General features: G+C 38.8%; 1 protein-coding gene across 2 annotated transcripts; it reads right to left on the reverse strand.

Moving 5' to 3' along the window:
* Positions 1-1,057: 1,057 nt before the first annotated feature.
* On the reverse strand, positions 1,058-25,202 carry chrna7a (cholinergic receptor, nicotinic, alpha 7a (neuronal)). Of its 2 annotated transcripts, XM_071530295.1 has the most exons (10): positions 25,065-25,202; positions 21,484-21,623; positions 20,461-20,505; positions 16,052-16,161; positions 13,825-13,904; positions 9,868-10,035; positions 8,636-8,830; positions 4,058-4,144; positions 2,537-2,646; positions 1,058-2,207 (listed from the first exon to the last, which is right to left on the reverse strand). In XM_071530295.1, the coding sequence occupies exons 1-10, from the start codon at positions 25,117-25,119 to the stop codon at positions 1,665-1,667; spliced, it is 1,533 nt and encodes a 510-aa protein (XP_071386396.1). In that variant the 5' UTR covers positions 25,120-25,202; the 3' UTR covers positions 1,058-1,664. The 2 variants fall into 2 exon arrangements, with proteins under 2 accessions (XP_071386396.1, XP_071386397.1); XM_071530296.1 differs by lacking the exons at positions 20,461-20,505; positions 21,484-21,623; positions 25,065-25,202 and having other exon boundaries at positions 13,825-13,899; positions 16,052-16,098.
* Between the last annotated feature and the right edge of the window lie 1,989 nt (positions 25,203-27,191).

Below are 27,191 nucleotides of genomic sequence, written 5' to 3' on the forward strand. Positions count from 1 at the left end.
TCTTATGCAAATGAATTATATGATTCAACCAGTCGAAATTATGAGATTTAAGGAGTTCAAAGAGTTGTTCAGTCTTACTGTTACAACTAATCTCTAAAAATGAGTGTTTTCTCCCTGTTTTTTGGCACGGAGAAATTTACTTATGCCTTTATTTAATCTAAAATTGACTATTGTAAATCTGTATTCTTGTCTCAGCTTTCTTGTCTGTAACTCGTTCTGAATGCACTGGCAAGGTATTTAACAAGGACAATGAGGACAACTACAACTGCTGTTTTAACCACCTTACAATGAGTTCCAGTTGAATTTAGAATCAATTATATGATTGATTTTATTGATTACTTTTGAAGCAATACATAATTTGCCCCCAGCTTACATTACAGAGCTCAGTGTTGTTGACTGGTCCAGTCAAATGTCAAGTCTTGATTTAAAGACAAAACATCAAATCAAGCAATTGCAATCCCTTGGGAACAACTTGCTTGTGGCATTGCAAGTAGAACTCTTTGTCTCCTTTAAAGGCACAACTTCAAACTTTTTCATGACTCATTATTGTTCACATAATGCTACAGGAGTATTGTCGCAGCACTTTTGTTTGTGGAGTCCAAAATGGGCTTAGACTTTTGCTGAGTGGGTTTTAACAGCTTGTAGTGTCAGTCTGTTTTGAGTTGAAAAACACTAAACTAAACTCACTTGTAGTGATGTATGTAAATGTATGCAGTATCATCCCTAAGAGAAAACTGACATAAATACAAATCATACTGGGAAGAAATCATTTTTGAGTTGCTGTTGCATTTCCACATCTATAAAAAATACATTTATTTGTGAAGGTCCATAAAACATTATAGTATGGGGCATAACTGTTGACTGGACAAGAGCAAAAATACAATTCTGAAATGACATTAAATTAAAACTGAATAACAGTATTTGGGAAAAACTAAAATCATCATCTTTAATTGAACTGACCAACATCAGTTTTTTTTTTTATCACAAAATCTATCAGAAACATAAAATACAAGTAAGAAACAACATTGTTAAACTGCTTAAAGATAAAGAAAATGATATGTACAGAAAGGCAATTAAAAATAAGCATTGTGATACAATAAATACAATGAATATGAGATATCCTAACTATTACGCTCTATATATGGATAAATCCTGATGAGCATTTTTGAAAACTGAAAGTCTAAAAGATATATTGTAATGAACACTAGCACACACATTAACACCACACCACATCCCACAGTAACATTCTTTGCACATCACTTTAAACAATGCTTTATAAGCATTATTGAGAGGCATTGTAAAATTAAAAAAATTAAAAACTACAAGGGATTAAATTCAGACGTTATCCTATTGGAAACTATTAGGTTGTATAATATAGAGGGCAAAGGCTGGTCATGTCATTGGATGGCACTAAAATGTAAGGCATAGATTTAAATGTTTATGCTTTACATCATTTTAGCCTGAGATGCATTTTTGCAAGAAGGTCTAATTTAGATTTTGTTTTAGTTTTGGTGGCTGTATGGTTAAACATTTGGTAGTATGCAAGTCTCAAGTGAATGCAAATTAACATCAAGTAATTTTAAAATGGTTAATTTGATTGGTGTAGGCTACTGTTTTCCATTTCGTTGAAGCATTAATTTCCAGCTGATGCACACTGTGAATCCTCAAGTGAAAAAGTCTTTGGAAATGGCCTCCACAAAGTTGGGTGCCGACATGAGGATCCCGATGGTGCAGAGGATGGTGAAGAGGGAGAAAGCCATGAGACAAAGCCGGTCGATGACGGATGCAGCGAACTTCCACTCGTTGCACAGCGACTCCTCCTCGTCTTGGTCACGGAAGCGTTTGGCGATGTAGCGCACCTCGTCCAGGATCTTGGCCAGTTCTGGTTCCACGCTGCCCACTGTGGAGCTCTGCCCCGTGGGGAGCAGCACCTCGTCCTCGCCCGCTCGGCCCATCAGCCGTCCACACAGGACGCCTGAGTCTGGGGAGGTGGCGGCAGTCGAGTAGTGCATGCTCTCCAGGCCGCGGAAGCCGATGTACAGCATGTTGCCGTTGTTGGACTGGGAGGCCGAGGTGCTGGCGTTCAGGTCCATGCTGGTCAGGCTGCTGCGTGGGCCTTTGTTGTGACAGGCTGGACGCACCCGGGCCTCACCAGGCCGCTTCATGCGCAGGAACCAGGCGCACCAGTTGAGGAGGATGACTCGAGTCTGTGTGATCAAGCATAGCAAGAATCAGTGAATAAGGCTCTTATTAACTTAAGGCTTTTAAAGACAAAATACTATGTGAAATGGGTCAGTTTATGTAGGAAACATACTCAAAAGAATACACAGCTATTTTCCTCCTTGAAGTGTAATTTGTTTGGGTTACCACAAGAAACTGGCTGTAACATGCACAATAAAAGCAATATGTCAACAGTTCATTATAATGCACTCTAGTTATGGTCTTTGGCAACAAGACTGGAGGGAAATATTGAAATTTGTGTTAATGGGGTCGTAATATAATCTCAGATAATGGGTTAAGATGAAAAGACACTCACCCACTTTGGCATCTTGCCTCCATCAGGATCATGGTGGTGATACTGTAAGACCAGGACCGTTGCAATTACTGAGAGTCCAACGATGACCATGGTGGTGGCAAAGTACTCAGCTGGCAGAGAAAATAAAGAAGAGTAGGAGGAGATGTTAAGAATCGAGAGAGAGACATGGGTCATGCAGAAAGACAGATGCAGTTGAGATGGCATGGAGAAGAAGAAAAGAAAAAGGAAAGCTGCTAATTTCACTGTGTCTAATATGGTGAGTGCTCTAAACTCCAAAATTAAATCGGTAACCCTTTAAATTATAGGCCAATAATTACGCTGTAATGACCAGAAGTAATATCCAAGTAAAACAGATGTAATAACAGATTAAAGCATTAGATACAATATATAAATAAAAAAGGTGCTTTTACCAGTAATTGTATTAGTTGTAAGTGGCACTGCCACACGCTACCAAAAAAGGTGCTGGAGGTGAAGGATAAACTAGTTGAAAAAGGAAGAGACACACTGTCTCCATTAATTTATCTTCCACAGTCGGGAGGAACATTCATTACAGAAGGTGATGGCACCTAAAAGACACTAAAAGACAATGTAACATTGTGTCAAATATAATAATTTCAGGTAAAAATATACTGATTGTGCCGCAGTTTAAATATCTGGGTATTATTATTGATTCCAATCTTTCATTTAAAGCACATATTAAGAAAGTGTGCCACAAGGTCAAGTTTAACTTAGCCAACTTTAAATATATTAGAAAAGCAATGACATTTAGTGCAGCTAAATTATACATGAATGCCATGATTATGTCACATCTAACATACTGTCTGACAAGTTGGGGACAAACTAACAGCTCTACACTAAAGCCATTGGCAACCCTTTACAAACAAACCATTAAACCATTTTTCTTTTAACTAATTTATTTTAGGTTGCCTTTTGTCAGCTGGCCAGGGACAACAGCTGGAAATTATCCATGTAGGCTAAAGCTGCCCCATTTACTGTTACTGTTACAGTTAATTAATGGGGACTGTCCACGACATTATAAACTAATAAACTAAACTAACTAAACCTGTGCAGAAACAATCAATGTTTTTTCATCAGGTTTTCATTTGCTTGTAATGTAGAATGCATACAATAATACATATACACACAATACATATATATTTTAGAAAAGACATAAAATACTATATGTACAATATTCACATAGCTTTACAAACATACTCCATAGTATTTACTGGTAGCTACCAGTCATTCTAATGCTATAGAATGTTATTACATCTATTTTACTTGGAATTTACTTATTATTTCCTCTAATTACTACATAATTAATGGCCTGTAATTTAAAAAAAAAAAACCAAAAAATCTAAATATTGTATGGCTGCTAAGTTGTAGTTGCATTCTAAGATATTTTAACCCAAGGATCCCTGATAGAAAATGGCTACACAATCCTCCACACCTGCCTTCTCACTGATTGTGATTGAGCCACAGAGAGACATTGTAACTGCTTTTAAAATGAGCCAGGCTTACCTATTAAAGGCACTGAGTCTGAGGTGGCGGGCATGATCTCAGCAACTAGCAGCATAAAGACCGTCAGGGAGAGCAGGACTGTGATTCCTGGGAAGGAGACGACAACTATGTTATCACTTCATTAAATGCTCTTCAGTATAATACAATGTGATGCTTCCAATACCACACCGTTATGAAATGTTCCCTTGATTATTTGATGTTGAAATGTGCAATAAATCCCCATGAGTCATATGAATGAATGAAATTATGATATTGTTAAGGTCTGGTGATCTTGATGGACTTGAGTGGAGTTTAGAATATATTGTATATATTTCTGCATGATTATTTATTACAGAATGACAACGATGATTCTAAAAGGCACAGCATCACTTTTCCATTCTTCAAAATGCATTGCTGCATAAATATGCAAAGGTTTAATTATGATCGTTTCCATTGCATAACATCACAAATACTCTGCATTTTATCATTTATTCATTCAGTTTTCTCTCATATATTTTCAGTTGCATTATACTCAGTTCTTCTCTGTTGTTTGTTTTGTGTTCCTATTTGTGTTGAATCAAGAGCTCCATTTCCTACTCCTTCCTCCATGCCTATACTGTATATTCTCATGCTAATTTTGCCCCGTTTAAACATTTTTACGCTATTGTACCACAATGTGGAGCTGCACAGCTGAGGTTGCAACCTCAGATTCAGAACGATGGAACAGTTCAAGCTAAGCGTTTGTGCAGTCACTCATTACACACAGCCTGAGAAGGTGCAAGCAGAGCGAAACGAACAGCTATCTCAAAACACTTGTGAGCAGACATTAGGGCTGGGCCGACCAAGAAGTTTTCACTAATGAGCTGGCATCGCTAAGCCGTTGGCTCTTGCAATATTGCAGAGGGACTGAGCATCTCAGGGGGATTAACAGGCAGTTCTCAGTTAACTCTACACATGCTGAAACACCTTTGACAGCTCCCCATATCCCCGCTTACAGCTTGCTTTGCATCGCCATGGCAACTGCTGCTTTCTCTTATCTCCGTGGAACGAGGGGTGTCAGAGGTGCATGTCCTCACCTTTCAGATTGCTTTGAGTGGTGCATATGCGGTCTCAAATGTTCAATGTCTTTATCAAATACGGAATGAATAAAATGAGATTGGGCTTTCCGGTAAAAAATATTTTCAGTTGTGAAACAAGAGCACAATATTGTTAACAAATCACTTCTAATCTTTGAACTCTTTGAGAATACAGAACAAGATTTCTCCTCCACTGACATTAAAAAGAAAGTACAGACAGCCAAATGACCCAATATGTTCTCAGAAATTAATAATGTTTGACTTGTGCTCAGGGGGATATAATGTTGGCACGTATGTATTTCTTGTGTTTTCAGTATATGAAAGCAAAGCTCAGAGAATGTAAGAGTCAGCACGCTCATACTAGAATATTCCTGAGATCCCTCGGTACATTTTTACAAATCATAATTTTTATGACAGCTCCACTCGGTTGAAATTAAATCTGTGAATAAATGCAACCATGAAATACATCTCTCAGCGTGTGTTCATCATTCTTTGACAGGTGATGATGATGATGACAGTGGGTGGGCGGCTTGATTTATTGACTTCATATAGGTTTTGTGAACACACACACATGCACACCCTCACACATACTTTAGAAGGGAGTATAATTCATGAAGTATGCCTGATGTGTGCAGTGAAGTATACAAACCTCTTTCAATATTATTTTGATATAAGGAGTAATAAGACCTACATTAGAACATATTACACTTCACATGGTGTCAAGCAGTTCGCAATTCATTTTTTCCTCTGTCCTCCTATGAGCGATTTAAACATCTGAAGAGCCGTTGTCCCCGCCCAAACACACACACACACACACACACACACACACACCCTCACATACACATTTTAGAAGGGAGTATAATTTAATAACTTCACACATCCACAAGTACATGCATCTGGCTCTTAAGCACTGTTTGGTTAATGAAGGAAGCCAGCTGCAATGCAGGCCTCTAATCTTTTGAGCAAGACACAACCGCATAAATCACCACCCCAACCCACCCCCTGCAGGTACTCTCTTCACCAGGCTGTATAATTTATACAGCATGAAATGTGCACAGGCATTCAAGTCAACTGTGACAACTGGGATAGGACGGAATAGTCTCCATGGTCCATTGAAAGTTATTATCAGCTGACTTCACAAGGCCACACAGGAATTGGCTTCATAACAAACCATAGGATTTCATGGAGGGAACAATTACTCAAGAACCAAATGGGCTAGTGTATAAAGTTATTATAGACAGAGAATTATGAAAGAGCATTAGAGGGGTTGGACTGTAAACTCGGGCTGTAAAGGATATTGAGGGATTTGATTATGATCTCATTTTTTTTTTTTTAAGCCAGTTCGTTTAAACAGCACTGTTTTGCACACAGGTGTTATCCATAGAACAAACACATCATGCCACATAGCCAACAAAGTAATGCTAGAGTGATGGATGTGTGTAAACATTGTGATCTGAAATCACAAAATATCAAAGCACTCAGAGTTGTGAAGGGCATGTCATTCTTACTGGCTGCATCAAAGTTCCTGGGACTGATCTGAGAAAGTGCAGCGGTGAATTATTTTGGCCAGAAAGCAAGAGAGCAAGCAAGAAAGCAAGCAAGCAAGCAAGAAAGCAAGCAAGCAAGCAAGCAAGAAAGCAAGTGAGAAAGAAAGATAGCGATAAAAGAAAGCAGGAAAGAAATCAAGAAAGAAAGCAAGGAAGCAAGAAAGAAAGCAAGCAAGAAAGAAAGAAAGCAAAAAAGAAAGCAAGAAAGCAAGAAAGAAAGGAAGCAAGGAAGGAAGGAAGGAACGAAGGAATGAACGAAGGAAGGAACAAAGGAAGGAATGAAGGAAGGAACGAAGAAAGAAGAAGCTCCTTTCAAATATTGGAGCTACAAGATATCAGCCACAAACTCTTTCTGGCAAGCACAGAAATGCAAACATGAGGAAGTTTCTATTCCAAGAAAACCTGTGGAAACACCTTGACTTGACTCAGCTGCCTGATCTACAGAGACATGACATGGAAGGATCAAATGTTGTGGAAGAATATCATGAGTTCAGATTCAAGGAGATGTGCGAGCTTATTAAGGTACTGATCTACAAGGAGAGGGCTATTCATATCCAGAGATTATGTAAGGTGTTAGACGTGTGGAAGACTCGATGTAGAGAAACAGGTAGCGCTCAGAGATGAAGCAGAGATTATTAGTTCTGTCAGGAACTGGGCAGCTCCACTGTGTACAGGGCCAAGCTGGAGAAGTGTGTTGAATGAAAGCCTAACATGGTGGCCTGTTGTTCATACATTATGTTACCTGCCAGTGCAACAGCATAACTGATGCAGCAGGAGAGAGCACTGTGTGTGTGTGTGTGAGTGCTGTGGAGTGTGTATTGATTAAAAGTGAGGCAGAGATGTTCGTTTTGTAAAGCGGGTCACTGGGGTACAGAAAGGCAGTTCGCCAAACTGAATTTACAATTGAAATAAGTCTAAAGGCCGGATGAAAAATGTACAGAGGGCTGTGTCTGATTCATACAGACTCCAGATTCGCAACACTGCACCGGAGCTGCAGCCAAGAGACTTGGAGGTGAACCAAAAGAAGAAATCCATTTCTACTTTTGCTTGCAATGATTGAAAAGCGAATGCAAGCTGTCCATATAAACACTCACATTCATTGACAGCATTGAACACCACTAATTTTTCTGATTTTTTTTCATTTTGATCATTGCCTTTTCAAACACAATTTTCATTTGAATTTGGTGCGTTCACACTAAGCATGTTTGGAGCAAGCGTTTGTGTAGCCAAGTGAGAACAATGCCATTCAAACTGGGATGGCTCCAAATAACTGTACTGAGACGCCTGAAAATGTGAGAACTGCGATGTGGTTCGTTAGGAGTAAGAACTTAATCCGAAGCAACTACAGGAAACAACCCCAAAATAGGGTTTATGGGTAAAAGGAAACGGATGTTGATATCCAGCAGTTCCTCATGCTTGGAAAGCCTATAGCATAACAAAATGAAGTGAGGGCAAACTGCAGTCTGGACTGATGCTCATATTCAGCTATTTCTTCATGTGTTCTTAACTGGTATGAACACTACAGAAGATAAATTACAGCAGAGAGTGCAAACTAGTTCATCATGCTTAGCTAAAGTTACAGGAACTAGAATCAGATTCGTTTTGAATCCTCCCCACCACCAAAATCTCTAACCTGGTGGGATGACAGGTTACCAATACTCCAATATACAAAGTACTTGTGAGTCCATGTGACTTTTGTTTACTAGCCCTGGTTCACTTGTAATAATTGGGCAGCATGAGCCTAAACGAACCAAATACAAAAATGCAGCAAAGTAAACTTTTCCACTGTGGTTTGGATCAAAAAACCCAACTGGTGTGATCACACTCTACTCGTACTTTCTGTATCTGGAATTAAGCAGGGCAAGGCAAAGGATCTATGTTTGCTTGTGTGTGTGTGTGTGTATGTGTGTGTGTGTGTGTGTGTGTGTGTGTGTGTGTATGTGTGTGTGCGTGTGTGAGTGTACCAGCTCCCTCACCCAGTGAGATCTTCTCCCCAGAGTCGGCGGGCAGCAGGAAGACAAGCAGAGCCAGAGTGGAGATGAGGACACATGGGATGAGCAGATTGAGGCCGTAGTAGAGGGTCCGTCTCCTCATCACCACAGTGAAGGTCACGTCTGGGTACGGCTCCTTACAGCAGTCGTAGAAGCGCTCGTTCCTCCGTCCCGGGACCTCTGTGACACAAAGCAACATACGATCTATTCAGAAATTGAGAGGTTAGAACAGTGGAATGTTACGATTATGGATGTTTTGATCCCCATTGCTAGGGTTTGCTTAATTCTGGAAATCTAAGATGCACTGGTAGGGTTTGGAACAATTTCTGAATTGAATTGAGAATGCATGGTAAATTCCAATTCAGTTGCTGGAGTTGGAATTGGAATTAGAAGTGGAATGCCACCCAGTTCTAAGGAAACAGCATTTGAATTGAATTGGAATGACAGGAAACAGAATTGAATTCCATGAAATTCCAAGTTGTCTTGACTTGCTAAACTTTATAAATCAAACATTATGAATCAAATAAAAAACAGTTAAACAAAACAAATGCATTAAATCATAATACATGTATTAAGATTACATGTTATGCATCAAATACCAAGTTCCCTTTAACATTTTATGATATTCAGTATTGATAATGTAACACTATTACATTTTCCAGTAGGTTTTTTTTTTCCAATTCCAATTCCAATTCCAATTCCAATTCCAATTCCAATTCCAATTCCAATTCCAGTTCCCATTTCAATATAATTTCCTCAGTTGAATTGGAATTTTAGAGTTCATTCATGAATTGACCCCAACCCTGGTATATATAGCAGTGTAAAATATTATGATTTGTTCTCAATTGGAAACATCTTCATCTTGAAAGATGCTAACAATCTAAGTGTGATTTTTTTCACTCAATGTTGTTGCTTTTCTTGTTGTGAACACACATTCAAACACTGAAGCAGAAATGGGAGAAAGCTGCTTTTCCAGTCCCTGTGATGCTTGGAGTGAACAGAATAAATTGATTATAGGTTTGCAGAGATTGTTTTTTTTTTTTTTTTTTTTAGAAATGATTACGCTCAGGCAACAAAGAGATCAAGGTATCCAGCTCTTTAGCCTCTGGGCAGAGCTGAGTGTGTTTTCAGATTCCTTTCATGGAATGTAAATTGCATTTGCGATGCACTTTGGAGTGTCAACCCCCTCCACCTCTTGGGTCATTACTCCCTCTTACCCACAAGATCCCACTCTCCATTGGCAATGTAGCCGGTGATATCCGCCTCCACCATCTGCAAGTCCAGAGACCAGCCCCCGTACGTCCAGGAGCCAAACTTCAGGTCGCACCTCTGCACATCAAAGGGGAACCAGCGCACATCGATATAGCAAGTGCTCTTGAAGATCCCTGTTGCGAGGGGGAACAGGAAAAAAAGACTGAGGAGGAGAACAGAGAGGCTTATCAGTTAATAGAGGATCGCAAGGACACTTCACCATGTAACGATATAGAAAGCTGTTGGAGAGAGAGATACAGAGAGAGATGGGAAGGAGAGAGAGCGAGCGAGGGAGAAACAAACAGACGGAGTGATATTAATAAGAGCTGCGATAGACAGTGTATTCAACTAATCTAGGAAACAGAGGCAGCGAGGGAGATTGAAAAAGAAATTACAGTGCACAACAGCTGGAGAGACAGAGAGAGAAGATATGAAGTCAAAGTGCCATCCATCCCAACGAGAGTAAAAAAAAAAAATCCAATTTTCCAATAAGATGAGAGTGGCCAGTAATCCCTCAGGAGAGACAGGCACCAAAATAATTTCCAGCCATATTTAAGAAACATATGAGAGGTCGGCAGTAAACAAAGGTCTCTTCTCTCTCGCCGAGCCACAAAGATGATAAACCTCAAAAGGGAACGAATGGGGCTAGGGAGCAGAAAAATAGACAGACTGCTATTTACTGCAATGGAGCCTCACCAACAAAGAGAAATTTCAGGAAATCCAAATGATCTTGAATTCCCATCTAGGTCGTTTCTGCACACCATTTTACTCATTTAATGCCGCATTGTTGTGCGCAGTTCAAGCAGTGACCGACTTTGTTTTGTGCGAGCCGGATTCAATGAGGGTTCATTTGGAATAAAGTTAAGAGGCAATTTGCTTGTGACAGACGCAATCAATTCAGAGGAAATCCAGTGATGGAGCTATTTACGCCTGTATTGATTAAGATGCTGAGGCAAAGCAGGCCAGCGCTTTTGCATAGTAAGGGGGAAAAAAAAGAGGGAAGAGGAGCTTGCCAGGGAGCGCAGTAATCACCGGCTGTGACAGGAAGGCCTTCTGGTTAAATGTGCATCTGTGTGCGTGTGTGTATGTGTGTGTGTGTGTGTGTGTGTGTGTGTGTGTATACAGATGGGTTGATGGTTTTACAGAAAGTGTCATAGATCTTTTATGACTGCACAGCCTGGCAGTAGTGGGTCAGTAGGGGCTTGATCAGGAAAGTGCTTCATTGCTAGAGGCTCCTGGCACCGACAGTGCAGGGAGGGAGCTGAGAAAGGACTGGATCCAAGCATTTGAAGCTTCTGACATTATACTGCTATTCCTGCAGCAACACAATTTCGCAAACTCAGAATGAGCAAATCAACAGTGAATATCTTGAATAAAAGTGTTAATAGAGCGACAGTTTGCCATAATAAAACAATCAGGATGAATGATTTGCCTGAACTCATGAAGAGAAGTGAATAAAAAGACAAGCAAGAGAACACAACACACACACACACACACACACACACACACACAGTGTAATACACGACAAGGACAGTGAAGTTGAAAAAGCCTTAGGATTCTCTACCAGCCTGAGGGACTAAGCTCCATAAAGCTGGCACTCCACCATGAAAACTCCACCAGCAGCTGCTGTCCCCTTGTTAATTTCAAGCCTTTGGGAAGATCTCAGTCACAAGAGGATACCCTGTTTCTTAGGTAGGAGCTCGTTTGCATAAAAGTGCTATAAAGGTAAAAGTCTCCAGTTTTCATATTTGAATCTGTGAAGATCCTATCTGTTTGAAGATGCATGGCTGTTATTAATGCATCGCTCGCAAGCTCTAAAATCAAAGCAGAGCTGGCGTTCATAGTTTTCTTTTTTTTTTTTTGTAAATTCATAAAAGGTATATTCAATATCAAAAGATGACTGTGAATCAAAAGGCCAGGCTGTCAGCTATTGATTCTAGCTATTTTCTTTTGCACATCATTAAGTCATGTTAGAAAAAGGATATCTCATTGTAGTGAGCCTCCCCCTCAAATCAAATGCACATTAGTAATGAAAGAGAATATCCACAGTGTATCTCAGTGGTCTAGAGTTAATATTTGATCTATGGCTGTGATGACTGCACTATTCCACCTTTTGATGCTATACTAGACTCAGAGGCACAATATCACAATTTTTTTTGCAATACCACACCAGAGAATAGTGACAACTAGCTGTTAAATAATACATGCCCAGTCCTACTGAGGGTACAAACAGGCTAATGGCAGACATGGGCTGTTGGCCTATATGGACAGTGAATTTTGATAGTTATAATAAAATACTTACTATACTTTCAATTGTTTTACTATTATTATAATGCAGGTTTTGAATCATAACATGCTGGTAGTACTGACATATTGTGCACCTCTAATTTGGTCACACAAACTTTTATACAATAGCTGTCACATTATTATGGAGCCCATAAAGTCCCGAAAGGTGATATTTTTTTCCATATCATTTCCAAACATTTAACTTTCTGTAACTGTGACAAGCCTTAACTGCCTTAACTCCTGTAGAATCTCTAGACAAAATATCAGTGTTTAGAAATACTGTTTGGTTAGAAACATTAACTACTTCTTTAGATCATTTAGATTTACTAAAGGGAGGGAAGTGTGTACAAGAAGAATCAATTCATGGTATACTTTTGGCAATCTTTTCAACAGTCTTTACATTGCTGTTAATGCGAGTTCAGCTGTGGAAACCAGATGTTATTGAAAAAGGTAGCATCATTTATTCTTTCTCCATATTTCTTATGTGCAAATATGGTATTGTTGCTTCTTCTCACTAACTGAAAAGAGGGCAATGATCCAACATCTAACATTTCCAATTACTATGAAATGACTTGGAAAACATGCTCTCCGGCTAAGTTGATTTATTGTAATTGTGGAAATTGGATTACTGTTCCAGGTTGTAGTCATACTTGAAACCCTTTAACAACTTAAGAGCGGGGGGCATTAGAGGTGTATGATGATTTAGAGTTGTTTTGTGCCTTGCTGAGGGGGCATCAATGTCTAAAACCCACTGGCATGATAAGAGAGAAAAGCACAAAGTACTTAGATCTTATCAAAACTCAACAAAATCTCAATAAGTACAGACACCATAATCTCTCATTAAGTATCCTCAAACTAACTATTCTAATTGCTGCTTTAGACCCTTTGACATCTCAGTTAGATCGGATATTGATTTCAGAAGCACCTCTGAATCCAAGCAGACACAGCAGCGCTCCATCCACATTGTTACTCACAAGTTTCCAGGCTAAAGGGATATTACATGGTGCAGAGGAAGGCCTCGTGGATGTTGAACATCATGAACAATGTGAAATAATTCCTGCAGTTCTCCGACTTCTAACCTTTACAAGTCACTGTCATTTTGTTGTGGAGCACCCCTTCTTTTTTTTTTCTTCTGCTTTAAATGATAAGTTTAGTGATTTTGGACCTTTATATAATTTGTATCTTACATACCTGAGTTGAGAGTAAACACAATTCCACCATTACGCACACTTTCACTAATCAGGAAATCAGAGAACTATTTTTCTCTGCTGCACTGCTGTGGGGTGAAAGTGCGTTACTGGTGGCGTGATCTAGTTTTGCGAACAGTCAGGTCAGATTGTAAACAGTTGCACATGCAGTCGGGGTTTGGTAGAAGACTATCCGCTTAGTGGAAATGGTGTGGTGTTGCTGCTGTCCGGGCTGTAAATATAAATGCTGAACAGCTGACTCTGGAGCCAAAATTCTCTGCGGATCCAAATACTAAGAAACAAATTACATATAGGTCCAAAACCACCGCACTTATCCTTTAACACACCCTGCCTGAAGATATAACACAGCTCAATCCAGTAACTGTTTATCTACAGATCTGATGCTCCAGTGTGAGGATTAACCAGACAGAGAAAGCTTATGAACCTTACCTGGAGGTAAGTAGGAACAGGAGCCAGAGGAGTTGACCAAAACGTTGGTGTGGAAAGTAGCGTCAAACCTCTCATCTGCACTGTAGACAACATGGACTATATCAGTATTTACTGTAGTTGCTTTATCTGTAACTACAGTAAATCTCCAGTGAAAAACACCTTCATAATTTCATATACCCATATATATATATATATATATATATATACCCAACTCTTTGCAACAACCATCATCAATCATGATAATCCAGCATACATTTGGATGAGCCACAAACAGCAACAGGGACACAGATGGGGGGAAAAAAACAAATATTTCTCTAACTCATTACTGCGCCAGGTTTTACATACAGTACATGAGGCTTAGGTACAAGAGACGGCACATTTCCCTGGAGATGGTTATTCAGTGGTTACCCTCATTCTCCCCTGTTACCCACAATTCACTCCTTCTAAATGAACTCCCCAGAGGTTGAGAGAGGGTTGATTTGAAGTTGAAAGAGTTGTTGCTCAAAAAGGAAAAAAACACTCGGTGTGCCGCCGAGTCTAATCCAAAGAGTCTAAAACCGAGGTTTTAATGGGACAATGACAAATGAAGTACAATGTTTTTTCCTCATTAGTTGATGGGAGAGTAGAGTGCCTCTAAGGTGATTTGTTTAGATCTTTTTTTAAGATTGATTAATAGCGATCTGCATAGCTTTTTCCATATGGCACATGTAATAGAATCCCACATTTTTATATTTATTATTAAGTGATTTATTACATCAAAGCACTCTTCTAGATTGTATAGATCAAACTGTAGAGTGCAACTAACCTTCTGATTCACCTTACACTGTTACACAAATACAATACTTAAGCTTTATGCATTGGTCTCTTAAAATTGTTCCAGTGGTAAGACCAATAGTTTTTGAAAATGAATGAATTCTGAGTTATCATGTGATTGTTCAGATAGGAATAAAAAAGAAGCCAAAGTTGCATGAGTGCATTTACACACATGCAGAATTCTGGATAATATTCTGTTTTAAGGTATTTTTCAGGATAAGCTGGTTATATCCATTTTTCATATTCTGCTTGTGAGTCTGCCCGTGTGTTTACATAAGCAGGATATTCTGAATAAGCCCTCGGATAACAAGGGACCTTAAGCTTGTGCAGACCTCATGAAAGAAACAAGAGTAAAAGGGATAAAATGTGTACATGCTGAATATTACAGCTAATGTTAGGATGCAGTAACCTAGGTATGATATAGTAACAGTTTATTTGGGGTTTATTTTGAAGGCAATATGATGTTTTTTGTCTTGTCTACTTAAGAATCACAATAATGTGATCTTAGTGTCCATGTAAACACACTCTTTCCCACTGCTTGTAAACATGTTTAAAACAAGGCAACAGTAAACATGTAATCTCCTATGTATGATGCAGTCATCATTTGGGCTAATCATTTAATATTATGTTACCCAATGCTTGTTTAGTATGAAGCATGGTCTTTGTCAGTGGAATCATTTGTGTGCTGTCATGCGTCATATCTATTTTAAAAGCCAGAACTCAGTGCCAAAATGCATCATTCATACAAGTTTGTCAAAATCGGACCAGTGGTGTCTGAGATTTCACATTTGAATTAAAAATTTTGACCTTTAACGATAATGCCCCATTTGGCCAATCAGTGTCATTTGTAAGAATAGCTTAATGTGTGTAGCAAGTTTCATGTCAATCAGACTTATATGGTGTATAGGAGTTAAGGACTTAAGAAATTTTGCCCTTTAATTATAGCGCCCCATCAGGTCAATTTGTGCGGGTTTTTTTTTACAGATTTACTTTTTAAATGCCAGACCACAGAGCCAAAACGCATAATTCCTCCAGATTTCATCGAAAGCGGACCAACTGTGTCTGACATATTATATTTCACTGTACTTAGGTAGGTATAGTGCCCCCATCAGGCCAATTTGTGTAATTTTTTATATATACTGTATTTTTTAGACGCCAGAACACAGTGCCAAAATGCATTGTCCCTTCAAGTTTCATCAAAATTAGTCACTTCTGAATCACATTTGAGTGTGAAATTTTGACTTCTTAATTTTGATTTTAATGCTGGAACACAGTGTGAAGATGCGTCATCCCCCGAAGTTCACCTGATTTTATCTTGTGCAGGAAAATCATGCATTTACAGTCTGATACCACGCATATCCAACTGCACCAACAACCCAGGCCTGGTTAGCGAGTCTGACGTTACAGTGCCTACCTGTTGTACAGCAGAATGTCTGGCTTCCATATGAGATGGTCAGGAAATCTCACATTGGTCACACCAGGGTAGTCAGATGTATTCCACTGGAGGTAATAATCATTCCAGTACTGTGGGATACAGAAACGTAACGCACTTATCATGTTTCATACACACATTCTTCACACATCCTTAAAGCCAAGCCAAGCTCATCCGGGGCATGTTAAAGCCTCTGCTGCCAGGTGAAAACTTTCCATCTTGGCAGACACTCAAGGCTGGATGTTTACTTGCATAAGCCTTGTTTGAAAGCTCAAGCTGGGATTTGACCCTAGTGTGTGTTTGTGCAGTGGCAGAACACACTTACTTCCTTTGTACTGGCTGAAAGAAATGTTGTGATGGCTGCTGTGGATAACATGGTGTCGTTACAAAAATTGAGTGCAATCTTCTGTGGCAGAATTATATTTTTCATTTTCCAAAGAGCCTCCTTTTTGCAACTCAAAGCAATATTAACTATTACGATACTGCATTGTAAACTGTGAAAGCTGGCATTGAAATAATTGAAGAGTATCAGACAAAACACATAAAAAAAGCAGTTTCCATGGTGAAAGAAACTAGAAGTTGTGTATTTCAACAGCTGTTCATATCAGCTGTTGTTGAAACACACTGCTGTTGTTGCAAGTTGGAAATAGAAGATCAGAACAAGAACTGTCTCCTCTCCCTTTGGTGGATATGCGTGTGGTGAGGAGATTGTTTTTAACACAGCCAAGAGGTAATGTCACTGCCATGGGATTTTTTTAATCAAAGCCTTTATATGACATCTAAAGCCCTGATACCTAAAATAAATAAATAATAGGTTCAGGACAACGTGGCAGGCGCGCTTGAGTACTTTTACAGAACTGTGCTCACAGTTGCAAAAACCTATTAGTTGGTTTATTTCTGTGGGTTTCTCTGGCAAGATGGACACAAAGTAGCAAGAGAAAAACAAACAAAAACAGACTAAAAGATAATACTGAATCCAGGATCACAGAGACCCATGGAAATGTCCCAATTTGTCAAAACACACTCTGTCGCCTACGTTTTCCCTGTATACCACCCACTTTACATCCAACTTCTGACGCATGCCGAATCCCAAAATACCCATACACATAAACGGAAACCCCATTACCACCACTGACTCTTTTAAATTCCTCGGAACATACATTAGCAATAACCTGAAGTGGAAAACTAACACTGAACACATCACTGCAAAAGCTCAACGACGACTTTACTTCCTTAGGCAGCTTAAAAAATACCGGATCAAGCATCGACTTCTCGTTCTGTTCTACTCAGCCATCACTGAGTCCATCATCACATCTTCTATTACAGTATGGTACGGCAGCCCTGACAGTCAAACACGGAAAAAACTACAGCGGATTGTTAACAAGGCATCCAAAATCATAGGCAACCCACTCCCCTCAGTTGAATCTCTACATAGGCTACTCACCGGACTATAAAGCAAGCAAAGAAGATCATCTCTGACCCCTCACATCCTGCTCATCACCTCTTGTATGTGGCTGTGTGTAATATGTTTCTGCTGTTGTATCACTGTATTGTTTCACAATAATATGTGTCCATGTATGTATTGTGCTGCAGAGTTTAATATACAATACCGAAAACAAATTCCACCAGCCTTGGTCGTGTGGCTAGTAAACAATCTATCTATCTATCTATCTATCTATCTATCTATCTATCTATTTATCTATCTATCTATCTATCTATACTGATTATAGTTATTATATTAAAGTTGGATATGTCTCAACTGGTAGGCTACTGTTTGTTTGTATCATAGCATGGAGTAGAAAGCACCATCATAAGCCAAATCTGACTTCTCTACCAAACAAAGTGCTTGAGTGAAACTTTAAAAAACCTGCTCACTGAAGTGCAATGTGTATGAAACAAAACTTAACACATACACACTAGCTTCCCATTGCAGTCAAGCATGCAGTGGTAACATGGGCCGATACAGTTGTCCTTAACAATGCACTAAAATGATTAACATAATCAAAAGCCACTCAAATTTTCTTTTTATTGTGTTTTTTTTTTTTTAAACACTGTCATTTTTCAGTTCATTTACATTCTGCTCGTTCCAGCCCTGTCCTGAGGCAGCGTCAGGTGTTATATAATTACTATTCTTTGGCCAAAATGACGAGGCACAGCAGAACATGCAGTCTTGTAGAGCCATCTACAAAATGTCAAAATAACATGATTTATTATTTATGATTTATTTATTTAATAGTAACAGTGCATATTAATGAACATTTAAGACCAAATGTAAATATGCCATATATTATATATACAGGCTAATTTTCATCTGTTGTCCCTTGGCAGGTTGATGTCACATTTAAAAATACATGTCACAGTTTAATGAATCGACATAAATAATTTCCATTGGGAATAAATATATCTTTATAACATTTAAAGTTCTTTTCCTGGAGACCACACAAGGTGACTGAGCCAGAGAAGGCTCACAGAAGACAGATACTGTAGATGCTGTCTGTGCTATCTTGTGTTTTGCGGGCTGACGTTGATCTTGCAGGGTGTGGAGCAGCACCCTGAAAGATTGAGTGAGACTGCTGTGATTCCAGAGGGTGATTTAAAACAGCCCAAACAGCCTCGATACAGCCTGCTGACGGTGCAGTAGCAGGGAACCAGTGTCACACAATGGATGGGCTGCGATAAAACATCTGTGTTCATTTACCTCGTCTGACTGTAACGTGGAGCAGAAAATTGCATTTTGCTTCCATGGAAGAGAAACAGGTAAAGACTGTGTACCAGTAGATGTGACGAAGAAGCGTGTGAGACAAAGATTGTACATTCCAATACAGTCATATTGAATTAGCTGAAGACGTTGTGGGTCAGTGCCGGGGTTAGGGATGGAATTAAACACACACTTGGTCTCATAGGTTGAGTGTTTGGTCGGTTGATAACGTAGATGTCAGGGTGAGGTGCAGAGTTATAGATGGTATATTTATGGTTAGATGGTTAGATGGTTAGATGGTTAGGGTTAGAGGGTAAGAGTTTTTCTGCAAAATAGCTGCCAGGGTCACAGTATCACAAACACAAGTTGAGGTGTTCACGTTTCTTAAAAGATAGTTTCAGTGAGCTTGCATGCACAGTTCACAATATTATTTATGATGTATAGTGTGTATATGATTTATAGCTGATTTATAGGGTCTCCAGCAAATTTATCAATTGTTAAACTTCACCATTATTTCATTTACAAGAAGTTAACACAATTAGAGAATGTAGAAGAATGATGATTTTGATCATAGTTTCACTGTTATCTCTCTACCTACAATACAGATAATTATGGGATTCTGGACAAAATCATATCTAACTATAAAACTATTCTCAGATTTGGGTCCAAGAGACAAAATCTCATCAAATGGGAGTCCATGGCTCTGATGTGGACTAAATTAGGGGTCCTTGATATGGAAAAAGTTGAGAATCACTTATTTATTGTATGTATATGATGTATGTATATGATGTAGTAAATTATGTATATGAAGTAAAACAATAATAATACACTTTTTCACCTTTCTTAACAAGGTTACAAGGTGATTTATAATAAAATGAGATGAAAAAATGTAAATAAAACAGTAAACATTGAATACAGATAATAGGTAAAGGAATAAAACAAAGGTAAGAGCAAGCAGTACAAGTGTGATCAAAGGAAGGAACTAAAACATACACATATCGAACCAGAAAAGACCTACATAACATGAAGATGTTAAAAGGCAGTTATGTATATGATGCATGTATATGATGATATATGATGATATATACGTATGTATGATGTAGTATGGTATATGACATGTATATGGTATGTAAAGCCCTTTGAGACTTGACTGTATATTAGACTTGGCTATATAATATAATATATATAATGTATATATATAATACACATAATATATATATACATAATATAATATAAACTAGATTAGACTACACTAGACTATTCTAAATCACAATAATAGCTTTTATTCCTATAGCGCCTTTTCTTTTCTTGTCTCAAAGCTCCACACACAGCACCAAACAACAGTGAATGTTCACTCTGCTGTAAATTAAAAGTCAGTCACGGTGGCAGATATTCGCACTATAGCTGTAACATCTCAGGTGTTGCATTGGATACATCACACATCAGTAAGTAAATCAGTAAGTAAAGCAATGTCCATCTATGCTGCTCCACTGGAAACACGTGGACAGCTGGCTGACAGACAACTGCATCTCCAATGACCGTAGCATCACCTGGCTAATTCATACATCTGCCACATACATGCTCATACATACATTACATACTGTATCTGAGAGAGAGTTGCATCATAATCTCTCCTATTATCTCCAGCAGAAGTTCCTCAAACAGTTGGTACAAATACAAGATAATGTCTTACCAGTTGCAGCCATATGTTAGTTGTTAAAACCTGGTTCTTCTCATCCTGTTGAAAAAAAAACATAAAGTCTGATGATGCATGATGCTGAGGCAGCTATAACACATCTGCTGTATTATATTGTGTTTATTCAGATTTCTAAAAATGCATCCACCCAACCAAAAAAAATCACAGCATCTTCAGTTATTTTCAAAAATTACATTTTATTGGTTCATAGGTTGAGTTTCACAGATAGGGTTCAAGTCTGTGCTATGTGTTTACTTTTTTCAATTTAACTAATTAAGTTTCAAAATGGAACAATCAAGCTACTTAAAACTGCTTAAATCTCAAACTCAAAACTTAAAATGCAGACTTCACTTCAGAATGATGCTGCTAGTCAATGGCAATAGAAAAAGAATGGACTATTTAGCAATGATGACCATTTAGGACTAAGAGCATGAAATAGTGTAAATTCAGATTAAATATTTAATTACTTTAATGTATGTTTTCTAATAATTTCTAATATTTATTTATTTATGATTGGTTTTGATATCTTCCACAAACAACACCTGCTTATACTGTATGGCTCAAGTCCTTTTAAGGGTTTTGAGCAAGCATCCCATAGATTAGACCATGATTATCTTAGTTAGACATCTGAGCTCAGAAGTAAAAGATCCAAATTCTAGACATGTACATGAAAAACACTTAAATGTTCTATTATAAATATTCTAGATTAAGGTCTGCTCTTGGTTTAACACAAACAGTGTCTATGAAAACCTCTTATCTCAGATGTTAGTTTTTCACGTAATGACAAACGTCCATCAAAACAGCAAGATTTTCACACACAAGTGGTACTGAACAACTGGATATCCTTCCACATGAGAAAAGCCTTTATCTTAGATGTGCAGTGAGCAGCCAGTGTGTCTTTCTCCCCTTTCAATAATTGATGCTTATAGACTATAACCTGGCCAGGAAAGAGTTACCATTAATGCTGCCATGAAGTCTGTACACATGCCAGCTGTGTGTTCAGTGCCATAATTTACTCACCACATCCATGATCTGCATGAGGCTGAAGCTGAAGTGCACGGTGAGGGTGTGAGAGTCATTGAAGACGGGTCTCTCCAGTGGGTTGTAGTCAGCCATCAGGTCTCTGTACAGTCTGCGCTGGTGTTCCCCTTGAAGAGAAACTACAGAAGACAATGATGAAGACAAAATATGCACTGCAAAAAATCTCCATTTAATCCATTTAGTCTATTATTGAGTGACTTGACTTATTCTTAAAATAAGTGGAAAAAATCTCCCTACAAAGTTAGATAATTTCACTTGTTTCCAATGCAGAGTAAATTGTTTCAAGGATTTTGTAGAATCAAGAGTCATTTTCTTGATGGTAGTGCAGTGATCTGCCTTTTTCTGACTTGTGTCAAGATATTGACACTCATTTCTATAGAATTCCTGAAACAAGTAAAACCGCATTAGAAGCAAGTGGATTTATCTCACCTCATTGGCAGAATTTTTCTCTTGGTTTAAGAAAAATAAGATTTGAAGGCTGAATATGAGACTATGACTTGTTAGGATGGATGTTTTTTGCAGTGTGGACAGTGCTACAGATGACTGGACTGTCTTACTGTCATGATAACTGCAGAAAGAGAGAGACAGAGAATGCTAGTCAATATACACATATTCAATTGCATTGCCAAACTCACATCCAGACAGCCACATTGGCTTATTAGTATATTTTTGTTATATAAATGCAATTAAATGACTGCCTGAGACAGCAATGCAGTTCAATGACTTGACAATTATATGTGTTTACTATGATTTAAAGCAATAATCCATACGTTTTTTTATACAAATTAATGTCTGTTTTGTTCTCTATTGTCGACTGATATAACACAATATTGACTGAAGCTACAGCCAGCTCATACATTTGCTGTTCTAAACACACAGAAAGTGATGCGTTTTACATTTCTTGCAGTCAGGCAGAAAGCATGGTTTAATTAAATGTAAACACCAACCAAATTACTATTGAACTTTGGACTAACTTATGTCACTATTCCATTGTCAGTTACCTGCATGATAACCACTATTCCTATTCTGGGTAGTTAGCATGAGCAGCGATAGCCACCATGACTGAACAGACAGAGAAAAGAGCGCCACCTACAGAAACTCAAACTTCAACAGAAAATCCAAGGAATACGACGTCATAGTACTGAACCGGTTGACTGACAGGTGATTTCTGGGAAGTGCAGTGCAGAAACACCACAGCAATGAGCGCTTAATCAAACAAACAAGGACCGTGCAGATTACCACTTAAACAACGTTGACAGGAAACGCATGTTATGACATGGAAACACTATGAATAGACGTCACTATAATGCAAACCGTGATGATTTCCCAGCCAAGCTTGGAATGGGTATGGTGAGTTTTTTTGAAAGTATTCATGAATGCCAAAAATCATCTCAGGTAGGGTCAACACAGTGCATCTGACAAATAGCTTCACAGTTTCCTCCAGCTGTCTCTGGGGCTGAGAAAAACACGCAGTCCAGACAAGGCTCAAGGTTAATAGATGAACTAGATGAATCTCACTGTACAGTCTCAAATAAGACCTGTCCCTCATTTTAACACACTCCTGTCTCCACTCTTGAATTATGGAGCATTTTGGCAGCATCTATTTACTTCGCTAATGGCCGTAGCCCAATTATCCTAAACCACCTATGGGAAAGCACTTTAGCCCGATGATTTGGCAGAGAGTTTGGAGGGCTTGTTGTCTGTAGGCCTCCTCTACTCCCATCGCTCTGCCCTCCGTCGTATCCTGTTCTTTCATAAAAGGGACTCTTAGAACAGAAAGATCAGTTGAAAGCTTGTCTTTGTCCATGGCTGAATCCCCCTCGGATCTGCCCCCCCAACCTGCCTCCCCAACCCCCCATAATCAAATTTCACCATGAGCATCAGCAAGATGACATCAATGTGTGTTATTGTCCAAAGATGTATCTGTAATACATCCAAGTGCATTACAGGCCATGAGAGCGCACAGGGAAAATTTCTGATATCTTGCCAATATGATGCTGACAGTGAGCTGGGAGCCATGTGAGGGAGAAGCAGAGCCTCGATCTCCTTTAAGTCTTAATCAGATTTAACAGACTTAATAATGTCAGTTAGATGAATAAGGGCTAAAACAACCCCAGACAGGTGCACAGACATTAACGTGTGCATGTACACACACACACACACACACACACACACACACACACACACAACCTCCCTCTGTCTGTCTCTCTACCTCGTTCCCAGAGAAGCTTCAATTAGATATTGCCAGTAGACTGCAGATGAGAGTTTGTGTTCATGATTAACATTAATTTTCTCAGTCAGAATATAATAAACTGAGAATAGATCTGCGTAAGGATGGAGAGGTTTCTTGAAGATTTCATGAACTGAACTGATCTGAGGTAAACTCACGCTGGTTTTCTCTCAGGTTTTCTACATTTGCGTGGGGTGGCTTGCGGTGCGCCTCCTCCCTTTAGACCAAACACAGGCAGCAAGAAGTTCACTGACAGCCCATGTCAATCCAGAGGAAATAGATGTATACGTTGTGACAGAGTGTCAAAGGTGCAACAAGAGCTGTGTCAGTCTGACATTATAAGGCACCTTCGTTCTGTCACCCATTACAATGGAGGGCTTTGAAGAAAGCTCAGGCTTGTGTGGAGTCAGAGATCAAAGGTGTGACACTGTGGCTTTCAATGACTTGAAACTGTCATTCAGTTAGTTCACCGGTGTCAAGCTCTCTCTCTCTCTCTCTCTCTCTCTCTCTCTCTCACACACACACCACACACACACAAGCAGAATAAAATACAAGACTCCCAATTAACTGCTGTGCTGGGATTCTATCCTGTTAGTCCAATGAGTTTCAACAATCCAATTTCAGATGTCATGTTACTTTCTATTTGTTCAATCCACAAAAACCAAGAAGTCTAATCTAGGACCTTTTCACAAAAAAGTTTTATAATGTTAAACAGCATTGGGAAGCAAGCTGACTTCATAAGATAGACAGATGAATCATTCACACACCACATACTGTATGTATGTGTGATAAAACACATAATAGCACTAATAATATAGGAATTGTTTCAACTCCAGTATAGTGATCGCTGTAGGTTGAAACTGGGACTTTGTTTTTCAGTTGCTGCTTTATTAAATATATGCTAATGCATTAATATTACTTACGAAAAATAAGTATAGTGATCCTATAGTATAGTTTAGAAGGATACTATACAAATACCACAGCAAAGTAAGTCCCTATAGTGATAGATAAAAAATAGCATTACAATACAGTACAATACAGTATTGTACAGTACAATAAGGTCATTATAAACTTGCTATTGAGTACAGCAGATACATTATAAGTCCCTATAGGAACATTATAGGAATATTACAGTTTTTAGAGATTTTTCCTTAGGAGAGACATGCAAAACAATGCAAAACTGACATTGGCATGGGAAAAAAAAATGTGCAAGAAAACAAGAAAAAGGCGGCAGTTCCCCCCACCTCCCCTCCAGTCATTTTCCCTTGGCAATCTAACAAATGTAGTTTTGGTTTTGGGAATTAAGTGGGAATGAAGCGCCTGGACCTACCTTTCAATATGCACGCGGTGACGGCAATGTAGAGCAGAGATTTCCATGAGTCCATGTTTGATCTGAGCGCGAGGAGTGTGTGCAATTAAAGTCTAGATGTCCCTCAGTTCACCGCAACGCTGAGAGCATCGATGGATTTCACCCACAGCTGATTCCTCTCTCTGGAAAGGGACTGGATGAGGGGGTTGGTGGGGGGGGGGGGGAGAGGGGAGGGGGTACTGTCCATTAAATAACTCCTCCTACTAAATGGCCTGTGTTTGGCAGGACAGCGGTCTTACCCGGAGAGATTTGCGGCCACAGACTGACAGCATCTCAACTCCGTCCACAGTTTGTCTTGCTGATTGACCCGATGCAACATGTTGATTGATCCATTTCCTTCTCATAGTGGAACCCCCCCCCCCCCCCTCCACATTTCACACTGAGAATAATGCATAAAGATATACTTCAAAATGACAAAAAGAAAAAAGAATGTCAAAAAATGGAGCCAGCCTACAAAAAATGTATTTGTAAAGTAGATGTCGCTCATTCGGAAATACATTTATCGTCATTTGCGCTGTTGCCAACATCTGCAAGTGCAAAATATATTTTGGCCCGTCAAAAATATATTTTTGAATGTCATCTAACTTTCATGTATATTTTGAAACATATAAGCATATTCTGAAGTAGGCCTATATGTGGAATGTGTTCTTTACTGGATCAGCTTGGTTTTCAGAGCAAAATAGCATAACCTGTAAAAATCTGTGGAAAATACAAAAGGCTATTTCTTGTTACTGTTCATTTGGGTATCAGATTTACTTTACTCTATTTCTTCATATTTGTTCTTATAGAATGAGAAACCAGTGGGGTGCTGAGAAAAAATCAATGTTGAGTTACAGAAAGACACTGAACAGGATTCACTTTGCAAAACGAGGTGACATCTGCTGATCACTGAACAGAATTACAGCTTCAACTCTTTATAACGTTGCACTGCTATAGTTCAGATACACTGAGATTTGTTTCTAGTCTGTGGCTGTGTGACTTGGTTTAAAACCTATCAAATAAATGAGACATGCATGCCTTTAACATTGTCACATTAATCTGTACAAATCTTTGGTGTTTGACTTGATAAAAGGGGCCTTATGTAACCTATTTCATTTACATGCACAAGACAAAACAAGACATTGCACAAAACTCAAAATGGAAAGAGAAAAGGACATTTGAAAAGACACAAGGATACAAAGACAGAAATAACAAATGCTGTGTGTGGAGGAAAGCATAGCCTACAAGTAAGAACAATACATCCAATTGTGTGTGCTGTGCATGTGAGAATGGTGGTGTTCTTACAGGATTTGAATAGTTGCAGTTGTGAATATGTTATTGATATGTGAGTGGATGATTGCGTGTATTGGTGAGAAAGAGACTTAATGTGTGTGTGTATGTGTGTGTGTGTGTGTGTGAGGAGAGAGAAGAGAGAGAGAGAGTGAGTGAGTGAGTGAGTGAGTGAGTGCGTGAGTGCAGTATTATTGTTAAATCATATTGTTCAGCACCAGCAACTACATGCATAAATTTGTAGATTGTTACATTGGAAAATAGGGAAATTTTAAATAAACTGGGAAATTCTGCTCCATAAAATTTCAGGTAAAAAGATTAATTGAGCAGCTTAATTCACTTATGAATATTTTTCTTAAGCCTTCTATCTTCTAGGCAGCTTATTCAGTGGTTAGTAGGGTTTACATGGAAATGTTAATCTACTCTAACAGCTAATGTAACATCAACATTGCCCATGTACTTCATATGGAATATAGCAGTTTCTCTATTATTTTCTTTTTTTTTTTTTTTACTGAACAAGAATATCCCTTTATTTGATTTATGGCTTGAGAGATACTACTTTAAAGCTAAACTAGGCAAGATTAATAGGTACATTTTGCCCGCCTTATCAGCCTGACTCACAAAGTGGAGCTGGATTAGAAAAGAGTATATCATCCCCCTAATTGAGACCCTGCTGATTCACCTTATCTGCCCAAATGAAAGTGTGGTGTTGGGTCTGGTCACTTCCTCCCACAGATAGTGACAAATCAAAACTGAAGAGGAACAGAAATCTTCTAAACAGCAGCAAGTGAGCGCTCTGTCCAACAAACTAGACTCACC

Source organism: Centroberyx affinis, unplaced genomic scaffold (assembly GCF_046629955.1).
Source record: "Centroberyx affinis isolate AG114_WGS23_722 - 3 ecotype Tasmania unplaced genomic scaffold, CSIRO-AGI_Caff_v1 ptg001910l_1, whole genome shotgun sequence".
NCBI classification, from domain to species: Eukaryota; Metazoa; Chordata; class Actinopteri; order Beryciformes; family Berycidae; genus Centroberyx; species Centroberyx affinis.